General features: G+C 44.5%; 2 protein-coding genes across 2 annotated transcripts; both read right to left on the bottom strand.

Annotated features, from left to right (window-relative positions):
• Positions 1-278: 278 nt before the first annotated feature.
• On the bottom strand, positions 279-1,194 carry LOC138911613 (uncharacterized). Its single transcript, XM_070210991.1, has 2 exons — positions 600-1,194; positions 279-481 (listed from the first exon to the last, which is right to left on the bottom strand). The coding sequence occupies exons 1-2, from the start codon at positions 1,192-1,194 to the stop codon at positions 279-281; spliced, it is 798 nt and encodes a 265-aa protein (XP_070067092.1).
• A 421-nt stretch (positions 1,195-1,615) lies between these two features.
• On the bottom strand, positions 1,616-4,587 carry LOC138911612 (uncharacterized). Its single transcript, XM_070210990.1, has 5 exons — positions 4,173-4,587; positions 3,585-3,863; positions 3,274-3,516; positions 2,284-3,225; positions 1,616-1,788 (listed from the first exon to the last, which is right to left on the bottom strand). The coding sequence occupies exons 1-5, from the start codon at positions 4,585-4,587 to the stop codon at positions 1,616-1,618; spliced, it is 2,052 nt and encodes a 683-aa protein (XP_070067091.1).
• Between the last annotated feature and the right edge of the window lie 9,700 nt (positions 4,588-14,287).

The following is a 14,287-nucleotide window of genomic DNA, read 5'->3' as shown; positions in this document are numbered from 1 at the left end:
TAACAACCTATATTTTACATGATTATGAGACTTACATTCGTGCTCCGCACGCGCTTCTGTTCTCTTTCACTTCTGCTCAGCTGCAAGCACAAAACGAAAATGAACCTCGACATGAACTTGTGCAGCTGCGTGCGATCGACTTATCATGTAAAAACTAATTCTAACGGTGCGCTTCCAGTGTAAGCGGCGAGGGCTGCTTACAGAAAAAATGCGAGACCCAGTAGGACTTAGTCAACAGCCACTTTCACTTCGCCCCGTAACATTCCCCACCCCGTAATTCACGAACTTCCATTAAGTGTGTTACCAACTTTAATGTCAAGCTTAGCTAGCTTGACAGCGGGGCGAGTAATAATTTCATCGGCGGTTCGCACCACGGCACTTCGGACCTGGCCATCCTTTGAACGGTGCACGTCTACGACCACTCCTCTTGTCCAACAGTTTCGCTTGGCACTGTCGTCCACTATTATGACGATGTCGTCGACTGATATTGGTTCGAGTGGCGGTTGAAACCACTTAGTACGTCTGGTGAGTGTAGGCAGATACTCGCGCAGCCATCTCTTCCAAAATTGGTCAGCCAATTGACTGCTCCCCTCTCTCACGCAATCCGCTTGAATGACCTATAAGAAAATGATTTGGAGTCAGGGCTTCGGACTCAGATGTCTCCAAGGGAACATAAGTGAGTGGCCTTGAGTTGAGCACGCTTTCTACGTCAGCCAATGCTGCTCGTAGCACCTCCTCTCGTAACCCAGAGGGCGGCAGAATTTCCGACAGTATTGACTTTGTAGAGCGCACCATTCGTTCCCACGATCCTCCCATGTGGGGTGATCCTGGCGGGATAAAGGTAAACTCGAGTTCTGGGTACTGTCGCTCGATCAGAGCCGGCGATATACGTTCAATTTCATCTTTTAATACTCTGCTAGCGCCTCTGAAATTTGTGCCATTGTCCGACAGCATGCGGCGGGAGCAGCCGTGTCTGGCCACGAACGACTTCAGAACGCATAAGTATGAGTCAGTTGAGAGCGACGTAGCTATATCCAGGTGAACGGCGCACACCGTGAGGCATGTAAATAGCACGCCCCAGCGCTTCTCACGACGCCGTCCAACGACAATGTCGTAGGGGCCGAAGTAATCCACTCCAGTATATGTGAACGGTGGAGTATAGGGCGATAATCGTTCGATTGGCAGGTCGCCCATCCCTGGCGGCTTTGGGCGGGCGCGTCGTATGCGGCACGCTGGGCAGGTATTGGAAACTTCTCTCACCAAAGCTCGTAAGCCACAAACCCAGTACCGCTGCCGCAGTTCATTTACGACGATTTCGTTGTGTAGGTGATGATATCTGCGGTGATAAAACTCAACCAGCAGATACGTCAAGATACGTCAATTAATGTCGTCTTGGCAGAATTATCGGGCGTTTTACGCAGACTTCGACTCTTTCTATATTGTCTATCCGTCCTTTAATACGTAGAATGCCCGAGTCATCCACATAAGGGGAGCACTTAAACAGCAAGTTTTTACGATCGGTTAAGCGGCGCCCCGACCTTAAGCAGGTGATCTCACTATAAAACTCCTCTTCTTGACAAATCCGGATAAAAATCACATCCATTTCATTGCCTCTTTAAAGGAGCAGCGTCTTCTGCAGATCCAGTCCTCCGTCCAATCTGACCTTCTTAATAATATTCCGTAGGAAATTCAGTACGCGTAGCTGTACGGCTCTCAATTTTTCTAGCTTGCTGAAACGCTGCAGATCCGGCAGAATACATCTCCAGGATGACGTGTGATTGGGTTGTTCTTCAGCATGGTACAACATGTTTAATGCAGGGCCTATTTCCGATTATGGCCACTGCGATTCTTCTAGATACAAAAATGGTGGTCCATTGAACCACCTGGTTGAGCCATGAATTTCAGGCGTTTTAGTCCATTTCGTACCATCGTCTGCCACGTTTTGAGCCGATGGTACCCATCGCCAGCTGTCCACATCTGATTCTTCTAAAATCTCTCCTATCCGAAGCGCTATGAATTATTGGAACTTTCGAGCATCGGAACGGATCCAGTAGAGCACATCCTTTGAATCTGTCCAGAATGTTCGTCTATGTATGCGTACCGACATTTCCTTTTGGATACATTTGGCCAGTCTCAGACCTAAGACCGCGGCCATCAGTTCCATTCGAGGTATGGACACGGGCTTTAGGGGTGCTACTCTCGTTTTCGAGGCGACCTAACTGCAATGTACTTGGCCATCAAGTTCAGCCCGCAAAAATACAACTGCGGCGTAAGCATTCATACTGGCGTCAACGAATGTATGCATCTGCACAGCCTGGGCTCGGCTCACCCATTTCATGCACCGTGGAATGCGGACGGCATTCAAATTTGAAAGTAGATCAAGCCAGTGTTGCCAATCGGCTTCGTCTTCGTTGGTAAGGTCGTCATCCCATCCGATATTGGATCGCCATAAGTTCTGAAGGATGATCTTAGCGCGTATATTAAAGAATCCTAGCAGCCCGAGCGGGTCGAAAATAGACATGATCACACTCAGAACACGTCTTTTAGTTGGGCGCTCCTTAGACGCCTTCGCGAGCAAGTTCGGCGTCACCACAAACGTCAACAGATCTTGTCCAGGTAGCCGCCACAGGCCTAAGACCTTCTCTTGCGCATCATCCTGAGCGCTGATACGCTTGTCCAACTCCTCACAGTCGTCTTCCAGCGCCTGTATAGCTTGCTTCGAATTTGATGTCCAGCGGCGCATCTCGAAGCCGCCACTAGCATGAATCTCAGTCTCAGCTAACTGTATCATTTCAGCTCCAGTATCCACCGACTGCAGCCAGTCGTCGACAAATGTTTTTTCGCAAATCGCCTTTACGGCATCCGGATGCTCCGCTACAAACCGCTCGGCTTTACGATTCTTTACGTAATTTGCTAGAGCTGGCGAGCAGGATGCTCCAAACGTCATGACTTGCATAACGTATGTTTCGGGGAAGCGTGACGAATCTCCACCACGCCAGAGAAACTTCTGTGCCGGTTGGTCTTTTTGGCGCGCCTTGACTTGATGAAACATTTCCCTTATGTCGCCGGATACTGCGATAGGACGCTCTCGGAAGCGTATTAGTACCCCCATCAAAGATGCTAGTGTACCTGGACCTTTCAACAAACAATCGTTCAGCGACATGCCACTAACTTTGGTAGCCGCATCCCAAACCAGGCGCGTCTTTTTCTTGTTCGGATTGGTGACTGTAAAGATAGGAAGAAACCACGATGTAGTGTTAGCTACTAACTCACTATCCATCAACCGGCGGATATATCCCTTCTGTTTGTAATCGTGCATCGTGTTCATCATGAACTCTTTCAGTGGTGGGTCTTTTGACATCTTTGCCTCTAAACATTTCAGGCGCTTAACAGCCATCTGATAAGAGTCTGGCAGGTGCATGCGATCGAACCTCCATAACAGTCCGGTCTGCCAGCGCTTTTCGTCTTCCAGATAGGTTGTTGTTGCCTCCATAATCTGCATCGAGCGTTCGTCCTCTTTGGATCTCAGCGGATGTGAGGCAACTCAATTCAAAAATAGTTCTTCAGAGCTTCATCCATCCCACGCGCCGCACTGCACTGGCAAATATGTAGCAGCCGAGGCGTGGTGCTGTCTCCCACAATGGGGCGGCCATATACGGCCCATCCTAGTCTGCTTCGCGCTGCTATGACGTCGTCGTTTTCACCTTCTCGTATCTCCAAGGGTGCCTTTATTTTGATATTGTCTAAACCAATGATAAGCTGACCCTTGACGTTGTTATAGGGCAGAATAGGAAGCGTAGATAAGTGCTTCCGAGACTTGAGCAACTGTGGCCCGATACCTTGCTCTGGTAAGTCCAAGTTCGCTATTGTTCGCACGTTTTTTAAGGCATACTGTATTGCGTTATGTTCTGGAGCTGAAACGCTCACAGCCACGGACATCGACTCAGGTTCATTCTTGGTTATGTCCCCTGTCCATTTAAGACACAGCTGGGTCGCAGGGCCATCTACTTCCAGCTCGTCTGCAAGCGCTCTTTCTATTAACGTACACTCAGCTCCTTCATCCACTAATGCATATGCGCGCACGCTTTTTGATTTACTATAGAGCGTGATTAGAACATATCGAAACAGTGTTTTACTTGCGGGGCTGCCGTGAAACATAACGGCAGACTCACTTGCCTTAATCCGGTGGTTGCTACCTTGGCCCATGTGCTCGACTTTACTACCACTCATGGTAGGCGTATGTAGCAGCACATGGTGCGTTGACTCCCAACCATCTACATGACACTTCTTCTTTGATTTACACTGTTGTGCACGATGACGTAGAAAGCAGCAAAAACAGAGCCTCTTTTCCTTAACAAGTTCCCAGCGCTGATTTGTACCTATTGATCTGAAGTCGTCGCAATCTGATAGACGGTGGTTACCGGCGCACTTCGCACATGAAACCCTCTCCTGTTCCTGTTGTGAACGTTGTTGCTGAGAACCCTCAGGGCTATCTACCGTGTTGTGCACAAAAATTCGCTCTCTAGTGGTTTTCGTGGAGCTCTTCTTTTCGTTACAAGCCAGTGGTGTCTCGTAGGGCGTGACCATAGTCGCGCACATTGCCACATTGAACAGCCAGTTATCAAAGGTGGCCTAACTGCTACCTTCATTCGACATTCGATGCCGGCCCCAATCCAATTTCATATTGCTGGGCATCTTAGCGACAAGCTCGTTCAGCAGCGCGGGATCGTAAAGATATTCGTGCATACCAATGGCCGCTATCGTTGCTCAGTAGTTTTGGACAGCTAGGGCCAGTCGGATAACGGTGTTCAAGTTGTCCGACTTTATTGCTGGTTCCTCTCGGAGCTTTTGCTGCAGAGCAGCATGTACTATTTCAGAGAGGCCATACAACATTCGCAATGTGCCTATAGCATACGGCACTGTAGCTGGGATCATAAGTTTTCCGCGCACCGCATCCAGGGCTTGCCCTCTGAGGCACTTCTGAAGCCTGATGAGATTTTCCTCGTTGCTGAATCCACATCTCTCAGTGGATTGCTCATAATTGCTGATAAAGATCAACCATTCCTCTCGTTCGCCTGTAAAAATTGGTAAATCTTTGCTGATGACATGTCGCGCCCTGATTTGCGCAGGTGTCAGCGATCCATTCCACGGCGTCGCATTATTACAATGCACAGTGTCAAATTGCTGCCGTGGCACGTGCTCAATCGATCTATTGAGCGCTCCCAGACCTGTGTGGCCCATGTACGCGGCAATACTGGGCTCCGTAGCCTGGTTAAACACCGCCGTATTTGCTTGATACGGCAAAGTGGGGTGTACACTCCAATTAGCCGCAACCTGTTTCTGCTTGTAGATCACGTTCTGGTATCCCAAAGGGTCGAAAAGAGCTCCCACTTTCTCAGGTCTTTGCTGCCTTGGTGTTGAACTTTCCCTTGGACCAGTGGCAGCGGACGATGTAGACGGACAGCTGCTTTAAGTTTCTATGATTGCTGCCCCGCTACCTCTTTCTACACCGGCGACTTTATCTTGTACTCCAGCAGGAACAGGCGATCCGTTAGCCTGTCCCGTTGACCAAGCCGTTACAAGCGTTGCAGTTCCACCGGGTTGAATACTACTTGTCATCCTTCTCGCACTTCCATCTAGTTCATCACCGTCAGCCATCTCCCACACCAATACTATGCAATCCGCTTTGAGGTTATGGCTGCTAAGTGTGAGTCTAGCTCTTGTACCACGTGTCCCTCTATAGACAGCTAAGGTTGTGACTTTGCAAGTCGCTTGCTTCGCAGAAATCTCCGCCGTAGCAGAGAATCCCTCGGACACTCTCTGCTGCAGAGAATATTTCAGAATGTTGGCACCGAGACTCGTGCCGGGGCGCGTATTCGGCAGCGACTTCTAGCGTCGAAAGAAACAACTCGATTCAATTCGATTCGTACGAGGCGGTATGATATAATATAATTCGAACGCTGAAATCTTTATTATTCTTTCATTATTCAACAACCTATATTTTACATGATTTTGAGACTTACATTCGTGCTCCGCACGCCCTTCTGTTCTCACTCACTTCTGCTCAGCTGCAAGCACAAAACGAAAATGAACCTCGACAAAAATGTAGCTTGTGCAGCTGAGTGCGATCGACTTATCATGTAAAAACTAATTCTAACGGTGCGCTTCCAGTGTAAGCGGCGAGGGCTGCTTACAGAAAAAATGCGAGACCCAGTAGGACTTAGTCAAACGCTATTTTCACTTCGCCCCGTAACACCTATTATATAGGAAAATTCATATTAAGATCAGACCTCTATATCATAAGGCTGCCATAGGAACAATTGGTCGAAAATTAAGTTGTTGTATGAAAAACCATTTTGTTTTTCAAGATATCTTTACCAAACTCGTCATTCATTAGTTTTACTACACTCCTCATGTATAGGCAAAATCATATTAAGATCGCACCAAAATATCATAAAACTTCCATAGGAACGATCGGTCAAAAATTAAGTTGTTGTATGAATCAACATTTTGTTTTTCAAGATATCTTGACTTAGCTCGACACTTATTAGTTTTACTTAACTCCTCATATACATGCAAAATCCTATTAAGATCGGACCCCTATATCATATAGCTGCCATGGGAACGATCGGTAGAAAATTTAATTGTTGTATGAATGAACATTTTGTTTTTCAAGATATCTTGATCCAAACTAGGCATTTATAAGTTTAACTATACTCCTATTATATTGGAAACATCATATTAAGTTCAGACCTCTATATCATAAGGCGGACATAGGAACGATCGGACGAAAATTAAGTTGTTGTATGAAAAACCATTTTGTTTGTCAAGATATCTTGTCCAAACTCGGCATTCATTAGTTTTACTATACTCCTCATGTATAGGCAAAATCATTTTAAGATCGTACCACAATATCATAAAGCTTCCATTGGAACGATCGGTCGAAAATTAAGATGTTTTATGAAAAAATATTTTGTTTTTCAAGATATCTTGACTTAGCTCGACACTTATTAGTTTTACTTAACTCCTCATATACATGCAAAATCCTATTAAGATCGGACCCCTATATCATATAGCTGCCATGGGAACGATCGGTAGAAAATTTAATTGTTGTATGAATGAACATTTTGTTTTTCAAGATATCTTGATCCAAACTAGGCATTTATAAGTTTAACTATACTCCTATTATATTGGAAACATCATATTAAGTTCAGACCTCTATATCATAAGGCGGACATAGGAACGATCGGACGAAAATTAAGTTGTTGTATGAAAAACCATTTTGTTTGTCAAGATATCTTGTCCAAACTCGGCATTCATTAGTTTTACTATACTCCTCATGTATAGGCAAAATCATTTTAAGATCGTACCACAATATCATAAAGCTTCCATTGGAACGATCGGTCGAAAATTAAGATGTTTTATGAAAAAACATTTTGTTTTTCAAGATATCTTGACCAAACTCGGCATTTATTAGTTTTACTATGGTCCTCATATATAAGAAAAATTATATTAAGATCGGACCTCTATATCATATAGTTGCCATAGGAACAATCGGTCGAAAATTAAGATGTATGAAAAAACATTTTATTTTTCAAGATATCTTGAAAAAACTCGGCATTTATTAGATTTACAATACTCTTCATATATTGGCAAAAGCATATTAAGATCAGATCACTATATCATAAAGCTGTTATAGGAACGATCGGACGAAAATTAAATTGTTGTATGAAAAATATTTGTTTTTCAAGATAACTTGACCAAACTCTGAATTTATTAGTTTTACTATACTCCTCATATATATGCAAAATACAATTAAGATCGGTACACTATATCATATAGCTGAGATACACACGATCCGCAGGGATTCCAGGTAATTTTCTTGGGTGTGGCTAAATTCTTGGGAGAGTTTATGCTCTGCACAATTTATTATAACCTGAACCTATTAAAAATGGGTATAATGGTATATTGTATTTGTGTAAAGTCCAAATATATGTTATGAAGTAAGTATCTCCGACCCCATAAAGTATATATAATCTTGATCAGCATCAATAGCCGAGTCGCTCTAGCCAAGTCCGTCTGCCTGTCCGCCCGTTCGTCCGTATTTGTGAACGCAAGGATCTCAGAACCTATAAGAGACTTAAAATATTAGATGTAGGTGCTCCTACATGCCTGCGCAGATCGAGTATGTTTCCGATAATCGATAACTTACTCCGTTTTCAATTAATCGATAAAAATCGATATCGATATCCTGTTTTTTTGTGCAATTTTGGTAAATAATAGGAGCTAGAGTCACCAAACGTGACATCTAGCTTCTAAAATAGTATATATATGCATTTGATGTTGGAAGAAGAGGGTTCAGGGTATCCCCTAGTGGGGAGCACCCGACTAGAACCTCTTATTTGTTTTTAGTTGGTTTAAGAAAATACACGTTTGTTCGATCTTTAGGTTATGTGTCGACTGTATATTCTCATTCTATGTTACAATGCCGTCGATAAAACTAACCGGACAGCACGGGTCTAAAACTACCCGAGTGCCGCGGGACGCATTGCCGTTTCTCTCTTGGAGGTGAAGCAGGGTGTGATGTTCGCCTAGGCACTTGCGGCACCCGTCCTTGCGTCGACAGCACTCCCCGGTAAGTTAGGCAGTTTGGACAATATTTCTTCACCAGAACTGCTCGGAGTCTCTTCTCGGGAGACAGCCGCATAAATCGTTGATAGTTCAATAGTGCGTGGACTCCTCGACATACTCGGCATCGGAACGATTCCATTGCCGGGCGGCTCTTGGATCGGCCTTTTTATTGGCGTGGAGACATCGTGCTGTGAAGAAGGTTAAAAACATAATGACATTAATTGTGCGGCTTTATACGGATGGTCCAAAGACCTGTCGATCTAAGACTCTAGTCTCCACTGGAGATTCTACTTAATGGAAAATGGAGACTAGGTTCTATCGGGAGCAGGATCTGCTTAGAGATCAGTCTCTTGAAGACACTTCGGACTGTTAGCACTTCGACCACTCGGTCTCTTTGGTCGTCGCCAGGATAGGTCGTTTTGGATTCCACCCAGACGCCAGTCATTAGCTGGAAGATTATCTTCTTTAATATTGACTAGATCATCCCGTTGTAAATTTCGCTTTGGAGTTTGCCATTTGTTTCTTTTTTGTAGTTCTAAAAGATACTCATGTTTCCAACGGACACGGAACTGTTGTTGCAAAGCCTTCAAGCGCTGCTGGCGGTTGATGATGGCCACGTCCTTCCTTTCTTTCCTTTCCTTGATCTCTGGCTTTGTTGCAGAAAGTAGAGGACCCCGACTAGAAAATGACCGGGATTCAGAGCTAAGAGATCAGTAGGATCTTCCTACATTGGATATATCGGACTTGAATTTAGGCATGCTTCAACTTTGAATAGGAGCGTGGAAAGCTCTTAGAAGGTGTATTTGGAGGTCGATGTAGACTTATAAAATACAGTGTGGCGCACTAGGGGGTTGAAGTGCCAGGACAGTTTCTGGAAACTGTAAGTGGCCTGAAGTTGCGTCTTAAGCGTTTTCCACAAAGTCGCGCGCAAGAACTTTGAGCGCTTCGACGAAAGTTTTGAGTTGTCGAAATGCATTTGACTTGGGCACCCTCGTCGTGCCACAAATCTCGCAAATGCCGCTAGGAATTTTTGTGTGGTCAGGTCAGATGAAGCTTCTAGGTGGATGGCTCTGCTGCTGAAACACACAAAGACGCACACGTAGCCTTTTGTAATAAGGCAGGCGCGATAAGTGTATTTTTTAATATTGAAGGGGCCTGCAAAATCGACTCCTGTGTGAACGGCCGGGAGAATGTGACTCTCTCCACATGCAAGTCGCCCTTTGATACGTTTGCACTTTCTTTTTTGGGATGACGCAGATTATCAATAATGGATTGTGGATTTGACCAACACCTTGAGCTTTGGAATCCAGTACTCATATTAAGCGTATCATGAGCTAGGTGGCTCCATGCAAGGATATAAGATGAGTGAAGGCGGTCAAGAGACGCAAATACGCACATGTGTATGGCAGTATTATAGAATGCCGCTCATCGTAGCCGAGTGCTTCAGCCGCTCTTTCGCGACCACATGCTCAGATAATTCCCTTACCATCTAGAAAGGGGTACAAATTAAGGAGTTTTCTGTGAGTTGTGAGCTGTTTTTTCGTGCTCAAGCAAATGTACTCTGACGAGTATGCTTGTCTCTGGGTCAAGAGAATGCGTCTTTCTTGTACGTAAGATAGTCGATAGTTGATGGAGCGACAATCGTTTGCAACGCTTAAAGCGATAAATGTATGCCAACACTCGCAGGGCTCGATCGAGCTTGGAAAAGCGTTCGAGGAAGAAAAATATGGGAGCTGTGTTTGCGAGGTTTACTTTAATCGTGCGTTGCTCTAATGTCGTATCTAGCATGGAGTCGGCGGCCTGCGTAATTTTTGCGACTCTGCTTGTTACAATGGTTGTCCAGGCGCATGGTGGCTTATGAAGCCAGGCTAGCACAATTGTGCAGTCTGTCTAATAGAACCAGTTGACGCCAGCGGAAATTGGGGTAGTTGGGGACTGAGTGCAGTGGATAACTCGGACAGAAGTGCTCCTCCGCACATCTCTAGTTGTGGCAAGGACTCCGCCGTGACTGGAGGGACCCTCATTTTCGCGGTTAGGAGATGTACTGAGATGCGATCTAGCGTAAATGGCGGTCCGGTATGACAGCTGCGAAGCGTCAAAAACCCCATGGTATTTAATAGTTCCCTGTGGGCGAAATTCAACCCATCTAGCGACGCTAATCACACTGAGGCCAGGATACTCTTGGAGAAATAAATTCCACGCACTGAGAAGACTCTCAGGTATCAGATCGTCCCAGCCCAGCTCTTGGAGCTAGATCTCCTGCATAAGTCGGCACGAAGCAAGTGGTCCTTGGGTATCGCTCTTAGCAAGTCTTTTTCATTGGATGTCCATTTTCGCAAGGGGAACCCGGCAGATTCAAGGGCGGAGTTCTGCTATTGCCTGACCTGCTGTTGATTTGGAATGGACTTCCGCTAGTACATCGTCGACATACACATTGTTTGCGATAATGTGACTTGCTAAGCGAAAGAGCGTACGAACATGATCAGATAACTAATGTAGTACCCTCCAAACGTGACTCTGTTGAGCTCGAAGTCACGCACCTCGTTGTCCTTTGCTCGGAACAGAATTTTCTGATAGGGCGTGTGTGTGGGATGCACAAGGATCTGCCGGTACATTTACGTGATATCGGCATTGAGACATATCGGAAGAAGCGCCATCTTAGAATTTAAATGGTAAAGTCGGATTGTAGAACGGGTCCTGCATGTAGCATATCGTTAAGACTTTCACCATTTGATGAGTGGGAGGCGTTAAATACTACGCGGAGCTTGGTCGTGGTGCTGTCAGGCTTGTGAACAGCATGGTGTGATAGATAAAAGTTTTCCCAACCATTGCTTCGAGGTACTTGTCACATGTGACCTAAGTCCAGATATTCCTGGACCACCGCATCGTACTACTCGTTAAGGAGAGTATTTTTTGCCAAACGATTCTAGGTTCGAAGAATTTGATCTTGTGTGATTGACCTTGAATGGCTTAGCTGGATGTATCGGAATTCTTAAATGGCAGTGTGAACAAGCATCTGCCGTTTTTATCTTTCTTAGTGTTTTCTTTTTAAGTTGCGCTCACAAAACAGATCGGATTCATTTCCGGCTTTACTGGAATATCCTCCACGTCTCAAAAATTTGTGAGGAGTTTATCCAAGCACTCATTTGGATTCAGCGAGACTTGAGTTGAAATGGATTCAACCGATTTGGTTCTGGGCCTAGAAACGGGACCTGTAAGGATCCAGCCGAAAATTGTTTCTTTACCAAGGAGAATGCCACATATGTTGGGATAGGACCCACTTAACAATATGGATGGGAGGATATCGGCGCCGAGAAGAACGTCTATCTGTAAGCTCCTACAGGAAGATCGGCCATGTGTAATTTTGGATGTTCTTTCAAAGCATTTTGGCAATGGTGTAGCAGGCGATTTGCTAGCTTTGGATAAATATAAGTCGAGGTTTCAATATGAAGCCGAAGCGTTGACGGAGAGCCGATATTAAAATGACAGAGTTTGTGGGGCTGAGCCGAAATAGCTTGATTTAAACCGGAGACCTGTGCGTCGATTGGTAGATATGGAAGCTTAACCCCTAACCGCTCTGATGTAAAGGTCGCTTCTGACCCAGAGTCGATAAGTGCCCAAGCTGTATATTTTGTACGCAATTGACACACTTGGTTGACAGCCGTTCCGAGGAGAACACCATGTGAGTTTACGGATAAGTAGTTTTGAACGGTAGCTTGGTTGGAAGTAGAAGTGGACTGTATATAGGGCTTAAAACTACTGGTATTGGCTCTCATGGTGGAGCAGAGTGTTGTGACGTCCCTTGCACGTGAAACAACTGTGCGCGCTAGTGCAATCCTTCAACTGGTGCTGTCTGGCGAAGCAGTTTAAGCACAACCTTTGTTGTTTGATGACGGAAAGTCTCTCGGGTACGGACATTTGTAGAAAACGTGGGCATAGACGCAAAGGATGGTTTTCCTTCTGACACAATTTGCAGTGATGTGACTTTGAAGTCACTCGAAGGTTCTCTGGTGGTTGGACTCCATTTTTGTGGGCTTGGACTGGGATGGCGTATGTGCGGTTGTACATCCTTTATCGCCTCCAAAGTGAGATATCGGTCGATCAGAAATGATCGTAGAGCGATTGTTTCCATAGCTTAGGCAATTTAGAGGAGCACAAAAAAATGAGTAGACTATCCCAATTCTCGGTGCTCACACTGGACAAGTCAAGAGCCGTCAAACACCCCTGGATTGTGCCCTGAAGCTCTTTAAGGGCGGCTCCAGACTCTTGTGCTGCTGAGGGAAGATTGAAAAGAGTTTTCAATAGACTTTTGACTAAGAGTCGCATATTCTCAAATCTGTCCGTCAGGCTTCTCCACGCTGACTGAAAGCCATCATTCGTAAGTGGGGACTTGGAGACAATTGCCCTAGCTTCGCCGCTAATTTTGGAATTTATGTAGAACAATTTTTCCACCGGCGTCAGTCTTGGATTGTTTATATAAACGGCTGTAAACAAGTCTCGGAAAGTAGGCCAGCGTAAGAAATCCCCACTTGACATGGATGAGTTGGAGAAGGGTTGCTCAGCTTGTCTATTTAAGGTATTGGCTTTTTCTATTTTCTCACCTAGTTGAGGCGCACATCGCTCATAAACGGAGTTCGAGTAATCATATTTTGCTTACATAGCCACCAGGTCACTGCTGCTGCAAGCGCCTTGGTTGAGAGCTTTGGAACATAACTCGTACTCGCGTTCTACCTTTTCCCATAAAGTCTAAATCTGATCTCGTCGGACTTGAAGAGTGAACAGTGACATGTCAATATTCGCTGTGTCAGTTATCTTACTTCAAAATAATCTAGTCGGTCAACTGACTAACTATCGCAACGAAGTCATTCAGTGCCATTTCGCTTGACTTCTTCATCTTTTGCGTAGTCGAACGGGTAATTTTTGGATTAATATAATATAATAAATATAATAATATAATATATGCGGACTGCACCAGCACGGTGCCGTCGACTTGAGTTTCCCAAAAGCCGCTCTAAGTGAGGTTTAAGGTCGCTTTGACTCCTTATCGGACGGTGCTTTGAGTCGTTTTTGACAGTTTTGATCACCACCGATTAGCATACTAGGCTCTTCACAGAACCGAAAATTTTAGTAATCGGGTGAGATGTGACCAAATACAAAGAAATTGAATCAGCCGAGCGAAAACGGAATTAGAAAAGGCACAGAAACGATGGAATCGAGATATCAGAATAACGGGATGACCAAAATGGTGTGCCAACGAAATCGGAAAATTTTGCTAAATTAAGAATTTATAAAATTAATACTTAATAATTTAATAAAATTAATTTATTGAAGCACCAGAGAAAAGGATTAATCATCGGTCAAGTAAAAGAAATACATCGTATGCTTATAATTAACTTCAAGAAGAAGCACGCTTATTCTAAACGCAGCTCAAAGAAAAGTTTTAAACATATAATTCCTTTTTTTTTTTTTTAATTAATTTGTTATTTTTAGAAAAAAAAAATTAAACGTATATTTGATATGTTACGCAAACGCCAATCAGTGGAAACTTCTTAACTTATATTTATTATTTATAACTATTTATAAGAATAAAGAAGAATAAAACAAACACATTTGTATATTATTAATTTAACGCAGTTCGATGGCAAAGTGGAAACAT

This window comes from Drosophila virilis, unplaced genomic scaffold (genome assembly GCF_030788295.1).
Source record: "Drosophila virilis strain 15010-1051.87 unplaced genomic scaffold, Dvir_AGI_RSII-ME tig00001662, whole genome shotgun sequence".
Taxonomy (NCBI): domain Eukaryota; kingdom Metazoa; phylum Arthropoda; class Insecta; order Diptera; family Drosophilidae; genus Drosophila; species Drosophila virilis.
This window is presented reverse-complemented; position numbering and strand designations above follow the sequence as displayed.